General features: G+C 41.1%; 4 protein-coding genes across 5 annotated transcripts; 3 read left to right on the top strand and 1 right to left on the bottom strand.

The window, feature by feature from the left end:
- Positions 1-308: 308 nt before the first annotated feature.
- On the top strand, positions 309-3,373 carry LOC306786670 (Golgi apparatus membrane protein TVP23 homolog B). Of its 2 annotated transcripts, XM_079281509.1 has the most exons (7): positions 309-351; positions 524-591; positions 672-816; positions 1,696-1,785; positions 2,101-2,226; positions 2,313-2,441; positions 2,528-3,369. In XM_079281509.1, exons 1-7 carry the CDS (start codon positions 340-342, stop codon positions 2,546-2,548), a joined length of 591 nt encoding a protein of 196 aa, XP_079137635.1. In that variant the 5' UTR covers positions 309-339; the 3' UTR covers positions 2,549-3,369. The 2 variants fall into 2 exon arrangements, with proteins under 2 accessions (XP_079137635.1, XP_079137636.1); XM_079281510.1 differs by lacking the exon at positions 2,101-2,226 and having other exon boundaries at positions 2,528-3,373.
- Positions 3,374-4,116: 743 nt separating this feature from the next.
- Positions 4,117-7,090, bottom strand: LOC306787411 (5-hydroxytryptamine receptor 3A-like; the record flags this gene model as incomplete). Its single annotated transcript, XM_079282531.1, has 9 exons — positions 6,971-7,090; positions 6,742-6,881; positions 6,540-6,584; positions 6,348-6,454; positions 6,082-6,251; positions 5,508-5,623; positions 4,760-4,970; positions 4,517-4,672; positions 4,117-4,373 (listed from the first exon to the last, which is right to left on the bottom strand). The coding sequence occupies exons 1-9, from the start codon at positions 7,032-7,034 to the stop codon at positions 4,117-4,119; spliced, it is 1,266 nt and encodes a 421-aa protein (XP_079138657.1). The 5' UTR covers positions 7,035-7,090.
- A 3,883-nt stretch (positions 7,091-10,973) lies between these two features.
- Positions 10,974-12,044, top strand: LOC306787410 (inward rectifier potassium channel 16-like; the record flags this gene model as incomplete). The annotated part of the gene is made up of 1 exon (XM_079282530.1): positions 10,974-12,044. The coding sequence occupies one exon, from the start codon at positions 10,974-10,976 to the stop codon at positions 12,042-12,044; it is 1,071 nt and encodes a 356-aa protein (XP_079138656.1).
- A 1,684-nt stretch (positions 12,045-13,728) lies between these two features.
- LOC306786829 (inward rectifier potassium channel 2-like) lies at positions 13,729-19,286 on the top strand. The gene is made up of 2 exons (XM_079281717.1): positions 13,729-13,873; positions 16,032-19,286. Exon 2 carries the CDS (start codon positions 16,290-16,292, stop codon positions 17,604-17,606), a length of 1,317 nt encoding a protein of 438 aa, XP_079137843.1. The 5' UTR covers positions 13,729-13,873; positions 16,032-16,289; the 3' UTR covers positions 17,607-19,286.
- Positions 19,287-19,737: the final 451 nt, after the last annotated feature.

The following is a 19,737-nucleotide window of genomic DNA, read 5'->3' as shown; positions in this document are numbered from 1 at the left end:
AACTGGTTGAAATAGGTGCCACTTGAGTGTGATTTTGTGCAAAAATACCAAAAACAATAAATCTAATAAAAACCTATGGTCACTTCATTAAACACATGAAATAAATGCTCTCCCATAGCTTTTGGAAGATCTTACGAGCTTGAAATAAAAGCATTTATCTACACTGGAGCAATGGAATATGACATGAATGTATACAAGAAGCAGAAATAGCTATTCATTTGGGCTGATGTGTTCGTCTTACCTTTGAGTCAGGCACATTTAAAGCCACCCTGCCTTTGGGTCCTTAGCATAAGTTTTGTTTACAACACGTCACCAGGAAATACATCCGCAAGTTTCAACATGCTGAGACAGGTGATCGGTCCTAAATTTGACTTTTGTGATAACTCATAAACAATATTGGCTTTTGAATGTAGTGTAACGCGACTGTTGTGATTTAAATTACAAACTAATCCGTGGAAACGGATGTCTGGAAGATATGCATTAGCGTTAATAGCCCGAAAATGTATTTATTTTACGTTAACAGGACTCGCAAGACGCTCCTCTCTTTGGGGAAGAGGACGGCAACATAGGAGCCAGAAAGTCCAACATTAGGTGAGATGTGCGAGCCTACTTCGGTCCTAAGTGACTGTCCTGTTGTCAACAAACGCTTTATCATCAAATCTGTGTTTCAGACACCCGCTGGTCTCCTTCTTCCACCTCTTCTTCCGAACAAGTGCTATTTTGGTCTACTTACTGTGCGACATCTTCAGCAGTCGTTTCATTGCCTGTATGGTCACCATCATCCTCCTGCTGTCATGTGACTTCTGGACCGTGAAGGTGAGCGGGTCGGGTGGATTACCAGATGTGGAAATAAATAATCCAAAATCATGCTTCGGTTTTATACACGACACCTTGTTTGTGTCACGTGAGGAGCTGCAACTAGTTTATTTTTCGACGCTGAAGTTAGCTTCAGGTTCGTAGCTTCCAATTCTGCAGTTCTAGACCATATTGGACCAGGTCCAGATCAAAACCCACGATACTTTATGCTATATTTTAATCTGGACCTGGTTCAACTTGGTCTACATATATAAAAAAAAAAAAGTGTTGAAAATCTGAAACTGCTTTTTAAAGGCTTTGGGATAATCTAGTCCAGATTTGACTTGATTAATTATAGTGGTTTTGGATCTGGACCTTGTCAAAACAGTGGAATCTCCCCTTTTTGCCTTTTCACAAATATAATAAAGCTTTCACACATTTGAAAGTGTGTTCCAGACAGTGTCAAGGAGAATCTGTTGCTTAGCAATGTTGGTTCAGTTTAATATAACTTTCCACTTTACTGTCAAATCCAAACGCTGCGAATCAGAAGCTAACTTCACATTCCGATCAGTACCAATACATCTGAAAGTTATTGTCACAATTAATCAATCATTTGTTTAAAAATGCCCCAAAGAAGTGAGAAAGTTCCCACATTAATTTCCCACTTTCCCTACTTTCAGTTCACAATCGCATGTGATGGCAAAAAGCATCGAATCCTCTCATTTAAAGAAGCCGTTCCAATAGTTGCAGATCAAGTTTTTACTTTTATCGGCTATTCATTGTGTTTTTCGTCAGTGAATCTCCATGTTCCGTGTTGGATTACATCTTGGGTTATTTAGTGAATATTTGGAGGTGTATGTTGTTAATGACAAATCAAAGTACATGCGCTTTCCCCCTCAGAATGTATCTGGCAGATTGTTGGTGGGCCTTCGCTGGTGGAATCAAGTGGATACCGATGGAAAGAGCCACTGGGTGTTTGAGTCAAGGAAGGTAAGCAGAAGGTACATAGATACATTCCTTAAAGGCCCAGCGGGCATTTGCACGGAGCTCTTTGCGGCCCAAGAGAAAAAGAAAGCTTTCTTAACAAAGGTAACTCAGATGATTGTATTCCCGTATGTTTGTTTTACAGTGTAATGGAGCTGCATGACCTTATTAGACAATTTAATATGGTGTAACATAGACTGGCTGCATTGTCCTCTCTTAGAAATGTCACACGTCACCGTACAGACATTGGACATGAATTTCCAAAGAATAAACCAGTTTTTTTTTTGTTTTTTTTTAAATCTTGGATTTCTTTGTAAACAGACTCACAGTCTGAACACGGCGTCCAGTGCCGAGTCCCGGATCTTCTGGCTCGGACTCATCGTGTGCCCCATCTTCTGGATAATGTTTGTGTTCAGCACCATTTTCTCTTTCAAGATGAAATGGCTGGTCAGTTCAGTGCTTTCGAAAGTGAACGTCGATTCAAATTCCGTCTTAAATAGTTGCTAATTGTTGGTCCGTGTCTTGTCCCCCAGGCTGTAGTGCTCATGGGCTTGGTATTACAATGGGCAAACTTGTACGGCTACGTCAGATGCAAGTTGGGTGGACAGACCAACCTGAGAAACATGGCACAGAACTATCTTGGTGCCCAGATGTTTAAACAGGTATGTGAAGAGAAATAATACTTAACATGTTTGTCTAAATGACATGATGAAATTAACTGTTGCATTTATATTTTTTTCCACAAAAGGCAATGAAAGAGGAACCTTGACGTTGAAGAGGACGAACCGTCTGCAGTGTGATGGACACATTATTGTACCTGTTGGTCTTTTCTGAGGGTGAAAGTGTTTTTGATACAACTGATTTTGTATCGGGGAGTTTTTTCCTCTGAAATCATTGACTGACTGATTAATTCAGGAATAATTTCCAGATTTTCCATTAATGCCAATAAAAAGACAATAGTTGCTGTTGAGAATAAATTGCATACTGATGTAAGGTTATTGTGAAATGTAAACCCTGACTGGTAAACTGAGTTTACCACAAAACTGGCAAAGTCCCTATTTTAAAATAGCAGTTAAGGAGGTAATGTTTAGATTCCAGGGTCTTGATTAGATTCAGATCAAGGGCAGTTTTGTCTTTAGAACAAAGCATTGTTTTTTTACATTATATTTTGTAACTTTTGACGTCTCAGCATCTCTGAATGTATGCTGTTGTGAAAAGGGCTTTGGGGGACAATTAAATATATAGAGATAGATGTGCCTACTATTTAAAGTAGGGGTGGGGGTCCTACTGCTGCTTTATGTTGTTTTAATCAAACTTTGTAAAATATTGTGGTAAATGATATTGGGATATGGCAGGGAGAAGTTGGTAATGTTTAGCTACAAGTGCCACTTGGTTGTGAGTTTACACAAAAACCGACGATTCTCCCTGGACATCTCTGAAATTGTTGTTTTACAAAAACATAATAAATACAAGAATAAACTCATGACCATCATTTCTGGCTGGAAGTGTCAACATCATGTTATTAAAACCAAAATAATACATATTCGCCTCTCATTAGCCGTCCTTCAACAGCCTTTGTTTAATGACATAAACATATTCAACTCAACTGTTTTTATAAAGTAATGAAGTGCAGCAGGTCACCTGTCTGCAGTGAATGATTACGTCACTAGGTGGCAACGACAGCGCATCAGTGTTTACCAGAGGCCACGCAGCTTCATCCGTCTTTTCCCTACATTTACCGGTAATATATATTTTTTGTATTTTTATAGACATGCTATAATATAAGCAGAGGGTGTCATTCAATGTCAGAAAATCTTCACGAATAAAATGTCACATGTTGAGGGCTGAAGGAACATGGTTGTCGTCATGTGAATAGATATGTATAAAATCTGTTTTATGCTTCATATAATATAGAAATCTCATTTATTACCATTAGTCAATCAATTGATTTATGTATTTTGTAATTCAAACAGAAAGGGATGTTTTTCTTCCTTTTGCGCAAAACAAATCAATCAACAATCAAAAATCGTAACACAAAAAGCACAATACATGACGAACCGCGAGCTTGTTGCACCGTTGCACCACTAACACTTCCATAACTCATGCGACTCAAAATGATATCAGGAGTGAAGGATAAATTCATTTATTTATTTGATTTTCAGAAATATGCCCACACACATCTTTATCAGACATCTACAGATGAACTATACAGGTACAAATGAGAACCACAGTATTTGACACAATATAAAGAATGCGAGGTTAAATACGTGTAATAAATGTGTGCCAAGATTAGCATGTGGAAATCTGAACAGCTCAGTTTAGCTGTTTCTATTGTGTTTAGTACCAGAACTCAAAATGGTCAACTGAACATTTATAGCTTGCCATCACAGAAATCATGGCAATAAAGTATACACTGCCAAAACTGAAGTAGAGCCAGAAGATTGTCCTGTCCACTTTGTTGGCAAACATCAGATATCTGTCACTTTCCAGTGTCTTGGCATCCAGAGCGTCCAGGAAGTTGACCACCTTTCTGAGCATTCGACTGTCGTCTTCTGGGCCATTCAGCTGAATGGCACTAATGTCAGCTTTGGCTTCTGCAGGGAATGAAGCAGAATGAATCAGAACAGGTCATACAAGTTGTTGTTGTTTGTTTAAAATCAAGATGTGCGCATCAAAATACCCTTCTCAAAATCAACACGTTGACGCAGTCGTTGTTTAACAGTCGAGTCTTCCTCACCCTCATCCTCCTTCAGGTCCTTGTTTCCTGTGTTTTCCGAGACTGACCCTTCGCACCAGCTGAAAAGGAGGCCGCCATCTGTGGCCATCTTTGTCAGCAGCATGGACAACAACATTGTCACCACCAAGAGGACCAGACAAACGGAGAAGTGGATTCCTGCGGCACAGACGAGCCAGTTAGTGACTCAAACTGCGATGCCGTTCATGTATTTGGTTTGTGAGTGTTTGTGACACGCTGACTGACGGATGATGGGGCTGCACTGGCCGTCTCCAGGGAGCTGATCGTTGAGGATGACGAGGAACATGGTCAAGCTGAGCACCAGCGTGACCTTAAAACAGTTGCGTTCACCGCCTCCCAGCGGCAGAGCGAAGCTAACCACATCGGCTATGACGATCAGCAAACTGGGCAACATTAGTGTTATGAAGGGGTTGGTAGATTTAATGCTCAATTCAACCTGAGGAGTATGGCAGACAGAGTTTCATGGTACAATATAGAAACTGCATTTTATTGTTTTTAGAACTCCTGGCTTAAATACAAGTATGTGATTCGGGAAAATGGTGAATACTTTATTGTCTGCCAGTGTCTCGTGCATATTGTTTTCTCAATGAATCAATTTGTAGTTTTTTATCACAAAATGGCAGAAAATAGTGAAACATGTCCATTATAAGTTCTCATAGATGTTCAAATGACTTAATTTGTCCGGCCAACAGTCTAAAACTCAAGTATATACCATCTACTATCACAGCTGACAAAGAAACGCAACAAATCCTCACACCTGAGAAGCTGGTATCAGGGAACGTTTGATGATTATTGATGTCAAAATACTTGCAGATTCATTTTAGATTTATTGATTACTATGTCGCAATCAAACAGGCGAAATGCTGTTTTTTTTCGTAAAGTTAAATACCGTTAGATTAACACCACTATTGCAAGAATTTGGCGAATCATTATTTGAAGTATAAATGACTACTGTACATGCTCACAAACTTACCATGATGAAATTGCGGTCACTTCTTATTTTCATGAGGGTCACATTGTCAGTTGTCCAATCTCCATGGGACCCATCAACCATGATTACTTTACCGAATACCAGATCTGTACCACATCCTGAAAGAAAAGGCGTCTTTAAAAGAGCACTCCACTGACAGAGCATTGCACTCCCAGAACATTGACAGACTCGTGAAAAAAGAAAATCAAAATCATCTTTTACATCCAAACATGGCGCCTACTTTACCCACAATGCAACATGCCCTCCAACAGTTTGTTCAGAGATTCTGGCGTGTTAAGCTAGCAGCAACTAATGTAGCACTTTATGGCAATGCCCTAATAACTGGAATATCATCTAAAAAGCATTAAACAAAAAGATAACCAAACCATAAGAAAACCAAAACACCACAACCATTCATAACCAAAAGAAAATGAATCAATATCTTCTTAAGAATTAACACAGATGTGTGCAATTATGAAATGAAGCCAGTTAACACATTATGACTTAACACCCAATCTGCTCTAAGACTTTGATAAAATACTGTATATATTGTATATGAGTGGATTGCTGAGCTCACCTTGGTCGGACCAGCTTTGGATGGCAACAGGACATTCATCACTAGCGAAGGGATAGTTGAACAGGTTGACTTCACAGTTCACCACTGTATTCATGATCACAGTGTGCTCCACTTTGCCATTACTGTGTACCAGCAGATCACGGGAGTTGGGAGACATAGTTGTTTTTATTCTACACAGGTGAGAAACACCAGATGTGTGGAGATGAATATCAAGAAGTCCATGAGTTGAATTTGCGATGATCGTTGGATTATGTTACGCAATTTACCCATTTGTGACACGGAGTTCTGGGGTCCAGATTTTATCCACTGGCAGGGTCAAATGTTCAAATTTGTAAACTGACATGTTCCATGCCAACTCAGGATCTGTCCACACCTGTGGTTTCAAATCAAAATGATTGTGACTGAAACATACTCTCGGTTTTTTTTTGTTGCCCATTTGTTAGTATCTAGGAGCTTACAATTGTGGCTCGCATACGACTTTTGATCTGGAGATTCTTTGTGTCCTGTTCATAAAAAGATAACAAATGTGGTTATGCAGAGTGTCAACTCATTGTCTCAAAACATCTTCAACATGTTGACATCGACAAGACTTAGGAATAATAACAACAATAGAGAAACAAATAGGAATTTGCAGTAGAAAATGTATGAAACAATACTTACAACTGACAGAGTCTGGTACTCAATGAGCGGCACGTCAATCTTGTGGGTGCAGTTTTCATTTTGTGGCTGAGATAGATATTCTTTGTCAATCAATATTTGAGCCAGACATCGGCGTTTTGTGCAGCTGGCACATCCACCACCTGCAATTAGAGATACAATATTTGTGAAATACTTCTGCCATTCTACTGCCTCTCTAAACATTGGCTTGTGAAATATATATTACACTTACCTGCCGTTAGTAGAGTCAGTAAGACGACTGCCTTCCACAGGCTGTGGGTCAGAAATCTCAACATTTCTGGCTGTTAGACTTTGCGTGGGGTTGATAACTGCAGATTGACTTCCAGCTGTGTTCCATCCCTTCAGGTTTCAGCCTGACGTTGCACTTAAATAGGCCCGACTGTGACGTTTAACCACACGTTTACAATTAGGCACATGCACAAGACAATAGGGAGAATACCATGCCTGTCCAGCGCATCGCTCAGTGATCCTGTGTAAACAGTCAGAACACAAGTGCAATAATCTCATCTGTTTACGTGCCAGCAGACACCGATAACTGGCATTATAGCTCGTCACGATATTCTGTATTATAATGGGACTGTGGCTGGAGTCACCGGAGGCCGCCAACAATGGAGACCTGAGTTAACATGAATGTCTCCCAGTCATGGAGGCGGGACCGCCATTATCCAAACATTTGTTTTGACAGCTGGATGACGTATTCAGGCTTTTGTCTGTTTTTTAATTATTTATTTGATTTGACAATAAGGCCCATGAACTCATTACATTGCATAAAAGTAATTAGAATTTCCTTTCATGTTAGATTGCACTGTCATATTTATTTTGTATAAGTGTTACATGATGGGGTTGTCATCTGCAATTATATCGATTTAACATATCTATAAAATAGATGAGTGACATTTGCTTAAAAGTCAGATTTATAGCTAATACGTTTGTGTTGGAAAAAAATATCATGCATGTGGGGTAAGAGCAGTTTAAAAAGGTACTAAAAAAAAAGATGATCATTTCGAATTTCAAATCCGAAGCAGGCATAAATAAACCAAATACAATTTCCAGACTATACACACACACACACACACACACACACACACACACACTGGATCTCTTTAAGTTAAATGTTGGATGTTGTGCGCCACATGGTGCAGGACACATGCATTAATAAATCACTTTTCTGTCCTGTACTTTTACACTTTATGTACTGCAGTATGGAAGTAAAGCTGTTTTCCTTCTGTCTGTTTTCACTCACTCGTTTTATAGTTGCTGCCTGTAAATGACAGACTGATGAACTATTCTTTCCAGGTTATCTCTCAGAGGAATTTCTCTTATCTGTCTTCACACTTCATCTTAAGCAACCAATACGTGATGAATGAGGCAGAATTCACAGTTCATGGTCTATTTTTAAAGACACAACAAGGTTGTTTTGATGTTGTTGACCTCTTTGTGACAGCTTTGGATGCTCTTATGACCGCAATAAAAGTGGTTTAAAAGTTAAGTGTGTCCTTGTGGCTCAACTGTGATAGCTCTTGTCTTATCACAACCAAATTGAGGACAACTGAGACAAAGACAGCGTCTCCACCTTATGGAGCAAAGGTTAACTTCCTGTCTAATGAATCATGGAGATCCAAATAGAAATGACTCAAATATACATGGCTGCAAAATGATCCATATGCTATCAATAATTCTCTGCCTTTATCGTTTTGTGGCAGACCAATTATTTCTATTTCCTCATCCAGAAGCAAACAGAGGGCATTTGGTGGTTTGTTAAGGACCCTTTAAAAATATTCCATAGGTCATAAATTCTTCCAGATTGTCCAATAGGGTTCAGAGGGAAGGGATTGCTGTGATATCAGAACAAAATGTGACTTTGCTTGAGGACCAGGCCGGCCCCCGACACTCTGAGCTTACTTCCACTGTGGCAACACATCGTTTAATGCTCGGCAGAACTGATGGGCTTATGAGACACCTGACGAAACTACAATTTCTACTTTGAAAGTAAGTTGAATATTTAAACATACTGTTTCTTAAGATTTATTTAAAGTAATAAATGACAATTGTGACATAAATAAAGATTTCAAGTAACTATGTAGAGGAGAAAACCAAATTGACTTTGTGTTTTCACAAAATCTCATGAGGTAAAAGTTGTGGTAAAAAGATTTTACTCGACTAATTGAAAAGAAGCTTTTAAGTTTAATTAAGAAAATAATTACAAATGTATTGGAGTAGGTACAAAACTCCACAGAATAATACTCTATTAACAGGGTCAAGCCAGTCGGAAGGAAAAATAATTAACCACAAGTTGCAATAATTAAACATTAACTCATTGAAAAACAAATATAACAGCAAATATTAAATATTGTCATGACACAATGATACATCATTAAATACAGTATAGCATGAACAAGTGACTATTTTACTTTTTAAATATCTCAGCTTGATATGTTTGTGAATTCTTATAAACGATGTGGAAACATCAACATGTTTGAGTACATCAACTGCAGTTATTGGAAGTGGTATGAGCATTGCCCTCATATAGCCAAACAAAATATAACACAAAACAATTCCTGGTCATCCAGTGAGAGGTATATCAAGGTATATAAACATAAATATGAAAGAAAACATCCAGTAAATCTGCAGTAATCATAAAATGTAATTCAGACTCAAATAGAATAACAGTGGAACCACTATCCACTGAACCATCACAACATTAGCTCCTCTTGGGAAGTGTCCCTGCTCACTGTCCTGTAACCTGTTCTCGTCCTCCTCCGTGGACTCAGTGGTCGCTGTGTGGAAATTAACTGGGTGAAACCTGTGAGACTTATGAAGACTTCAATGACTTATGAGTGCATGTTGACTTGGTAACTTGCTGTTTTTCCATGTATTTTCCTCCTATTGAGGCATCAACAGTCAATGCAAGAGATATATAGGTCACACTTTCTATGACTTTCTACAATAACATTTTTGAGTGCTAATACCAACAAGTATACAGCGCTATAAGCATATTATAAGGCATTATAAGTTTATGGTTTTCATATAAAGTGTTACCGATAACTCCTTGTTTTAATGACTTAGCACTGTTGCAAGTTTTAGACGTGATAAACCAGTCATAAACCGAGATAAACATCAGCTACGTGTTCTCAGCTGACTCAATTAAGCAATAAAACTCTCGATAAAAGTCTGACAGACGTCTTGCTGGGAAGGACATGGCTTAAAAATAACCACATTGATCAGTGAGCGAGTCAACTCGGCATTGTGCGCTCAAACATAACCTTGACAGTGAGCATTACATCAGTGACAACTCAATCTGCTGTCAGATTACTGAAGTACAGAAGAAGAAAGTGTTAACAGTGTGCTGGCTTTGGTGTTGATGTGATACTGAAAAGAAGGTGGTTAAAGTTTGACATTTGAGGAAACATTTGGAGGTGAAAGCTGTTAGAGGTGGTTGGAGGATAATAATTTACCCTCATGAGGACCAAAATAGAGGCCGAGGTTTTGCATGATTTACCGACGCATACTTTCGTCGGACTTGTGGATAAACGTCCGAATATATAAACACTTCATGGCCTCCCTCAAAAGCCATTTCCCCAAAACCAAGTGTTCCAGTCTGTCAATATGACGGACAGCCTTCGGACTTGTCCATCATTGTTATCATGGAAAATATTCGCAACATGTTGTATTGACATTGTATATTACAATGCTCAGTTTATGGTGTGTTGAATTATGAAATTAATTTCAATTTGTCTTTATAAATTCTACAACTGTGTTCACGATTGGTACTAGGAGTGACAATTGTAATTGATGTATTAGCTCAAATACTTTCACGAGCATTTTGAATCCTCTGCATGATTACACGGTCATAATGCAGACATCAGTTTTATATGAAAAGCTTTTAGCACAACGCATTTGTACAGTGTCCAGACTGTAATGGAACTTGTGGTAAATAATCAACCAGTGAGAAACATTTTTCATACCCAGAGCTGGGCACTGCACAAGTCATCTGCTGCTGATCGCCCGAGGCACGGAGCGACCTCGGCTGCTTGCTCAAACATGAAGGATTCAGCTCAACAAACAAGCCTGAGAGCCTTTTACATTTCAGTCACTTGTAAGGAGTACAATACTGTCACTCCTGTCCATGCCAAGACAACTGTCATCCTTACATGCCTAACATACCTTCTGTTGCATGCTCGTCTTTGTACAGGAAACTGAAAGGCAGCCCCAGCATGGAGAGGGGTGAGCAGGCCGTCATCGATACCTACGACACGACAGTCCACACAATGGGCTGTAAAAATAAGGGCAGGTGGCTGCGCTACATGCAGAAAGATGGCAGGTTCCCTGTGGTTTTCCAGAAGGCCCCTGGAGACTGGAGCCCGTACCTGTTGGACATCTTCACTACTCTAGTGGAGATCCGCTGGAGGGTGATGTTCCTGGTCTTTTTCCTCTCCTACATTCTCTCTTGGCTCTTTTTCGGTCTCTGTTTTTGGCTCATTGCACATGTGCACGGGGACGTTAGCGACGTCGAGAACGCACCCTGCGTGGAGAACGTGCGTGGCTTCACCGGAGCCTTTATGTTCTCAATGGAGACCCAGGCGACTATTGGCTATGGCTTCAGGGGGATGACCGAGAACTGTATCGTAGCCATTATTGTGGTGACAGTTCAAGATGTGTTCAGCTGCCTCCTTGATACCATCATCATTGGTATTGTTGTTGCTAAAATGGCATGTGCACGCAAAAGAGCTCAGACGGTTGGCTTCAGCAGATGTGCAGTGGTCAACCTGCGAGACGGCAATCTTTGTCTGTCATGGCGACTTGGGGACTTCAGGGGAAATCACATCCTGGAGGGTGTCGCCAGGGCCATGCTAGTCCGCTATGTGAAACAGCCACTGGGGTCTATTGCGATGTCATACCAGGACCTGCACATCCAGAACAGAGACATCGTCCTCGCCACACCGGCCACCATCATCCACAAGGTGGAGCCGGGCAGTCCCCTCTACAGCCTGGGCCCCGACGACCTGCTGGGGGACGACTTTGAGCTGGTGGTGACTTTCACCTACACCGGCGACTCTACAGGTATGCTCCACCAGACTCGAACCTCATACACACCAGCAGACATCCGCTGGGGCCAGCGCTTTCAGGAAATGTTGAAACATGGCAAGAGGCACTACAAGGTGGACTATGCTCTGTTCAACGTGACCACGAGGGTGCCGGTGCCCCTGATCAGTGCAGAGGAGTTTCACAGGAGAGGATGTCCGGTCGAGGGCACTGAGGAAGTGATGCAGCAAACCCATCTGTAGAGTAAGGTGCACTTGTGATGGACACTTTGATAAGATGTACTCTTGGAAATATATTTATATGCGACTTACAATACATTGTTCATAACCTGTTTTAATTCTTTAGATGAATACAATGCATTGCTATAAAATGTCAGACAAATAAAGTCGTCCTTGTGTAGCTCACCCACTTAATTCCAGGTTTGTTGCAGACTTAACTTTGAATACCTCTTAAATGTAACATCTGATGATCCCTTTGAACGGGAGGTGAATTGGTGAGGTTTACGAACATATAAACTTCGGACGTGTCAGATGTGGCCATATAACGGGTGCTAGGGTGCAAGAGGGGCCAAGTTCGCTTATTGTTGAGCTTTACTGTTATTGCAAGTATAAAACTCACATATGCCATGACACTGTAAGCCTTATTTTCCAACATGTATCGCAATACGCAGTCAACATCCAATTACAATGCTTGAATGCAATAACAAATATTATTCATACTGAAACCAGGTGATTCACACCTCTAAAATGTCCTGGTGACCGAAAGAAAGTAAAACAAAAATAATACTCAGGTTTTTCAGTTTGGTACTCACAAACTATTCACACATTGTCTGTACTCACTGTTCCTTGGAACTCGGTAAACTGTCCGGCGGTGGAACCGGCCTGAGGCTCTGTGTGTGTGCAAAGCGCAGGTTCCTGGCAATGCAGTCGCGCGCCATTCTGCACCTCTGCTGCAGCATCGGGCGTGACATCATCTGACACACACAGCTCGTTTTCACATTTGAATCTTTTGCACAATGATTTAAAGCTCTTAATTTTGATGAACAACAGTCAATGAAGAGATTGTACAGAATTTACAACTCGCACGTAATGACTGTCTGTTTGTTGCTCTCGTTAGTCCCACCCCCTCACAGAACACAGTCGGCTAATATACCCATCTCTGATTGGCCAATAACAAATTGACACCTGGACACTTCATTCACATAGAAGAAAAAGGACCTGAGAGGTTCAGGTGCTGCTCAAAACAAACATTTCAAATTACAACAAAAAGGTACACTTCTCCATAGAAATGCAAAATATTACAAACCAGGGATAATATAAAATATACTGTATATTTGTAAATGGGAAGTATATCAAATAAATAAATATGAAAACAGAATGATCAGGGTACTACATTCAATTATAATCGGCAAATAATTATAAAATTCCTCAATGACATAATTTGATGCCAGCGCTTGTGTGTTTATCCTCTTTGCAGTTATACACTGCCACCTTATGATCATTGGGTGCAAAATCAAACCAGAAGTGGTGGATATGTTTGGAAAGTCACAGATTTCCCACACACAGTAAGCGTACTCCGCACCACTCTGTACATCTGCTTCACTATTTAACAGAAAAGGACAAAAACGACATATAATAGTTTGACTAATTTCATATATCACATGCAGTTTTGTAGATTATCTGGAGATCCGTTGCACTCACATTGATTCGTATTTCCTGTTACAACGTCATATTGTCATCGTCCCTTTGCGATAAGGCCTCCACTCTGACGGATGACGTATCTTCCATCTGGGCTCAGACCCTCGAACAGGCGCTGCAGATTTCTATTGGCCATCGCAGCCACAGGGGGCGGGTTTAAGCACACGTGCTTTTAAAGTCTGTCTTTGCAACGACAAAACATCTTCTTCAGTATTGCTGGAGAGGGTTATGGCAGACATTGCAGCGACAGACGGGAAGCTAAGTGAATATAATAAAAGAGAAGCACAAATTAAAGTGCAGCAGTGGGCATATCTGGCGCATATGGGACTTATTACAACAAGAAAACGACAGACTTGCGCCGCAAGAACCAACAGGTAGGTGTAATAAGCGCGAAAAATGTATTAGGAGTGTGATGTGCAGTAAGAGCTACACTGCAATTACTGATCAGTGCCCCTGTATGAATGCGAAAACATGTACTGTGATTAACAGTGTGAAATACCGTGAAATGATGATGATTATTATTTTATTATAGGCTACTTATTTTTATTATTAGACAATGCATTTTTCTGCCATTGGAGATTGCAGGATGTAGACTGGATGATCTGTAATGTAAACTCAACTCTGTAGCTCGTGATATCTGCATGAACTGAATTTTATAATCATGATCCTGTAGAGTAAAACATATTATTTTTTGTTGTAATCATTTTATTTTTTCTTGAATATATTACAATCATAACATCTAATTGTTATTTCAAAATGATTGGTGTTGCAGAAGCTCAGAACAGAACATTCTGTCTGCTGAATGATTCGCCATCGTTATTGATTGGTGTTGTAAAAACAGAGAGCAGCTTTATGTAACCAGTTTCCATCTGCCTCAGCTGTTGGCTCTAATTGAGAACACATGCAAAACAAACAATCGCAGGTTGTGCAGCCTCTGGAAGCCTTGGTCTGGCACCATGTACCAACCTGCGGTAATATGTGATATAGGGAGCAGATAAGCTCAGTGACAACGATCTCAGTTGCAATGAAAGTAAGAGAGAGGGAGCTTTAATGACCTCAGTGTCATAGCATGAACACAGATTTAATTCGCACTGGGGGGGAGGGGGGGGGGTCACCTGTGTCAAAAATGTATGCACTGTTTACTGCAGGCTGCTTTAGAAAAATCACTCAAATGCCCTCCCTCTGTTGGACGTGTTGCTCATTACTTCTCTCCAGTGATGTAGTCTAATGTGCAATAGGCTTTTGTGTTTGTCTTGTTTTGGTGCCACAATTGAATAAAAAATACTTCAACAAAAAGTTGACGGAAAATGTAATTTGTTAAAAGCAATTAACAGTATGTTAAGTAGCAATTCAAATCACTGAATCCACTGAACATATTTGGCATCATTTGAGCTGTGAATGAATGGAGCCCCATATTCCCAATAGTGTGCGTGACAGATTGCTATTTCTTCTCGCCCCAGCAGTGACTTCATTAGTTGAGCAAAAGAAAGATGATGCAGGGGATTTAAGACCTCCTCCTGCATATCTTATCGCAAATGACTTTCGATCACTTTCAGAAGAGTTTAACGCACACAAAATTAGACGACGGATTAAAAAAAAGACTTATTTTAACAGAAAGTTTCCTTTTCTGACATCTGTGCTGCAAAACTAAATAAAAATAAAAAATGTCCCTTTAGACTTTATAGATATTTTCCACTTTGACACAATTGTCCCTTAGATGTTTCAAAAGTGGAGGTAGGGAGTTATTTTGGCACGAGCAGAGCATGTCTGGCTGACCATGGCCTCTTGCCTGTGGTGCATTTTAATGGACCTCTCATGCCACACACAAGTCAACAGCTTTTCTAATTGAGCTGCCCTTGTTGCTCTATTACATATGATGCAAGGTTACTGTGGGTTTCACAGAAAGATACCCATCCTCTCTGAAATGCAGGCAAGGTTCATTAAACCGTGTTCCGTGATGTAGTGGTGAAAACTGTAGTTGTGGATTTATTGAAACTGTGCACTTGATAACTGACATTAAATATAATTAATGTAATAGTTAGTGTACCGGTAGATGCTGTATGTTTTTTAAATGCGTGCAACATGTTGTAACATTGCTTTCACACTGCAGAGATAGAGACACATCTGCACACAGCTGCTACTTGTATCTGTGTTCCAGTGGCTGCCTGGATTAACATGAACTTGATCCGTAATTTGACTCAGCTCCCCATGGACTGACCTGCCTAATTAATACTTATATTAATCAGGGTAAACATCCTTTCCCACTTTGTCAGCAATCTAAGAGCTTGATTAATATTTTTGAATCTACTAATAATGCACGTACAATGCATTCCCTGTGCTCTGTGACTGCACTGCGTACCCTGTTTGTATATTGTCTGTGTATGCAAGAATAGCGCTGCTACCTTTGAGTGTACGCTGCATTATTTAGGCTGCAGGTAACCACACACACACACACACAAATACACTGATCTTTGCTCCGGTTCCTGCTAATTACTTTAAAACAGTTTTTCTCTCTATCTGTAATTTCTACAGCCCATTTCACTGATGAGGTCCAAAGCAGCCGTCAGATAGGAGTGACCTGCCCTCACCGAAGGTGCACAGCACGCCTGCCTGCAGAAGCACGGGCCCACTCTCCACTGTTCCTGTCCTCTGCAGGATCTAGTCCTGTTGCCAATAGTTTCTGCTTGAGTTTGTCCCCGAGATTCTTCAAAACTGTTTCTCCAACGCTTCTACCAAAAACTGAGACTGTTTTCCAAAGCAGAACCGGCCCGGCCCTCCCAGGCGGAAGTAATGGGGAGTGTGCGAAGCCACCGTTACAGCATTGTGTCCTCTGAGGAAGACGGCATGAAGCTGGCCACTATTGCCGTCCCGAACGGTTACGGGAACGGCAAAGTCAACAAGGTGCACACAGAGCGCAAACACCAGAGCCGCTTTGTCAGGAAGGATGGCCACTGCAATGTGCAGTTTGTCAATATGAGCGAGAAAGGCCAGCGGTACCTGGCCGATATCTTCACCACCTGCGTGGACGTCCGCTGGCGCTGGATGCTGCTCATATTCTGCCTCTCTTTCCTGCTGTCGTGGTTGTTTTTCGGCTTTGTCTTCTGGGTGGTGGCGCTCTGTTACGGGGACTTAGAGAACGAGACTCAGATGTGTGTTTCCAATGTGGACAGCTTCACCGCTGCCTTCTTGTTCTCAGTGGAGACCCAAACCACTATTGGCTATGGTTATCGCTATGTGACGGAGGAGTGCCCCATTGCTGTCTTTGTGGTCGTCTTCCAAAGCATTGTGGGCTGCATCATTGACGCTTTCATCATCGGTGCTGTCATGGCCAAGATGGCCAAGCCCAAAAAGAGAAATGAGACCCTGGTGTTCAGCCATTACGCCACAGTGGCCATGAGGGACGGTAAACTTTGCCTGATGTGGCGCGTGGGGAACCTCAGGAAGAGTCACCTGGTGGAGGCCCACGTCCGGGCCCAGCTCCTCAAGTCCCGCACCACCGCCGAGGGAGAGTTTATTCCTCTGGATCAGGTAGACATTGACGTAGGCTTCGATAGTGGAATTGACAGAATCTTCCTGGTGTCTCCAATCACCATTGTGCATGAGATTGACGAGGACAGCCCTTTCTATGAGATGAGCAAACAGGAGTTGGAGACAACAGAGTTTGAGATCGTAGTGATTCTGGAGGGCATGGTGGAGGCTACAGCCATGACCACTCAGTGTCGGAGCTCCTACGTGGCCAGCGAGATCCTCTGGGGCTGCCGCTTCGAGCCAGTGCTCTTTGCAGAAAAGAACTACTACAAAGTGGACTACTCTCGCTTTGAAAACACGTACGAGGTTCCCAGCACACCCGACTGCAGTGCCAGGGAACTAGCCGAGAGGAAGTCCAACGCCTCCAGCTCGAGGAACTCCTTTTGCTACGAGAACGAGGTGGCTCTGGAAAAAGTTGAGATGGAGGAGGAGTTTGACGTGGAGGACAACAGGGAGATGAGGGGTGTTGAGGTCTGCGCACTCGAGCACACAAACACAGATGTGGTTTCAGACCCTGAATGCAATCTGGACTCTTTGCCTTTGGAATCAAGGCCTTTGACAGCAGAATCAGAAATATGACTGCAGTTATAAAGAAGAGTTAAAAACGACCACAGGGCATGTTAAAGCTAATGAATTTGGTCCCGATGGCTGTTCTTTATAATGCATGACGGTTTGTAAAAGGCTGTGATTTGAGTATGAAGTTCTCTTTGCAGAAGCTTACGCAGAAGACACCATGGGAATCCACACACGTTATATGTTATGGTGAAAGGGGTGAAGAATGAACTGGTTGCATGCAGTAGATCTAGAAGGATAATATGGGTCAGAGGCCTCTTGGTTATAATGTGTCTTTTTCAGTGTGTGACCTAAACGAAACGTCACATAAGTTTATGTCTGGCTAAAATAATTAAAAATATATTTAAAAATAAGAGGATTTTAACGTAAAACTTTGAAATTGACCTTCAAATGTCAACCCAAATTTACAAATTTCTAGTCATTTTAAATCCAGGAATCTTGTTTTAAAGGCGACTAAAACATTTAAAGCATCAAACCACCTGCACAAAGGTTACTGTTAGCTAATGAGCTGGTCTCTTAGCAAAGTATATTTACGGTCCTCTTCAGCATGGTGGTCTTGGTGTTGCTCTCATGGCGTGACGCAGGAAAGGGATGCCTCGCAGCTAAAGCACACTATGCTCCTCGGCCCGTCATCTCGTCCAAGTATAGCATCTCTTGCAACGTGTGCCTTAACAAAAAATCAAGTCTCAGTCCTAGTGTAGGCTCTCTGAGCACACACTGCAATAGATGTCACAGGAAGAAGAGGTATTTAAGAGGTGATTCACTGTGCAGTATACTGCCACTTCTTGCAGGTCTTCGTTTTCTTATGTGCAATACAGGTCAGTGGTAGAACGTGACAGTAAATTCAACCCTGAGCCAAGGTTATGAATGTTGATAAGTGCTGCTAAGTTACATATTCTATGATTAGAAGGGAAACCTGAGGAGCCAAAATGTATTATTTGTCTTTTAAAGTATCCGTTTTGAGGATTGCAGATGCAGCCTATGTTGTTATTTCTAGATGTAGACGAGCATGATTCTGTCGATGTGTTTTCCAAATCTTTAAATGTACTTTTATTTTTTTCCTCTCCAGAAAATGTTCTCCACACAACAGCGGAGACTGTTTGATTAACTTAAAGCCAAATGTGTACATACATATAAGAGACAACAACCGGCACTCGTCTGTTAGTTGATGTTGATTTGAAACCAGACTTTATCCTCATCGAACAACGGTTAGCTGTTGAAACATTGAATAAGTTGAGCGTTCTTGGCGTGGCGGACATGCAGAATTCGGACACATGGTAGCCATGGTTAACCTTCATACTTAACCACTGGGGGGGTCTTGTGCAGTTATTTGTTATTACTGAACGGACTCTTTCTTTTTATAGATCAAGTCTGCTGATAAATATTTCAGTCACACAACACTTGACTTCAGTCTTACACAAGAAAGACCTTCAATGTTTCTTAACTCTCATTGTGGCACACTCGCGCTTAGATCAGTGGAAGCAGAACACTGCACTGCTTCTCTGCTGAGGAAATTAGAATTAAAACATTTCATCTGTTCTCACACTGACACACTTCTCCTGTCTTGGGTCTTTATTTTTCTACAAGAGTCTTCCTGCCTTCCTGCACAAACCAGAGACTGTACAGTTTTTTTTTTTTTTTTTAAACATCTTTCGTAAATTATTATGCAAATACTGTGTATTGATATTGCAGTTGTTTTAAAACAGTTTCGGTCCTTTTTTCAATAAAAATGGAAAAAAAATATATAAAAAAAATCTTGAAGTTGATGCATTGATTGTAAACAAACAAATCCGTTTCAGCGAATGACCCAGAATGTGTAACGTCTGGAAGCCCGCTCTGCTGTTTTCGCTGACTCTAATTTGGAGCTGCGGCCCAAATTCCAGGATGCTCGCTGTCAGAGCTCACACCATCATTTACTGTAATTCACCAAACTGACTCACTCCAAGAGATGCGATATCAGTCGGTTCCGCTGGAAGTCATTTTCAGTGACAGCGATGGGAAGAACGCCTCGTTGTCTTCTCCCAATCTCTTTCAGTAAACATTGTGTGAACACCCGTGCCTCTAATCCAGCATAAATATGCACAAAATACAGTCGACGTGATCAATATGTTTCTATCAGAGGTGAACGTGTGTCTGC

This window comes from Melanostigma gelatinosum, assembly GCF_949748355.1.
Source record: "Melanostigma gelatinosum genome assembly, chromosome: 13".
NCBI classification, from domain to species: domain Eukaryota; kingdom Metazoa; phylum Chordata; class Actinopteri; order Perciformes; family Zoarcidae; genus Melanostigma; species Melanostigma gelatinosum.
This window is presented reverse-complemented; position numbering and strand designations above follow the sequence as displayed.

Excerpts from the sequence above, each read along its gene's own strand:
- LOC306786670 (XM_079281509.1), top strand. Across the intron at positions 592-671 it reads GCCAGAAAGTCCAACATTAG|ACACCCGCTGGTCTCCTTCT; the intron begins GTGAGATGTGCG and ends TCTGTGTTTCAG. Across the intron at positions 2,442-2,527 it reads GTGCCCAGATGTTTAAACAG|GCAATGAAAGAGGAACCTTG; the intron begins GTATGTGAAGAG and ends TTTCCACAAAAG.
- LOC306786829 (XM_079281717.1), top strand. The coding sequence starts at position 16,290 with ATGGGGAGTGTGCGAAGCCACCGTTACAGCATTGTGTCCTCTGAGGAA.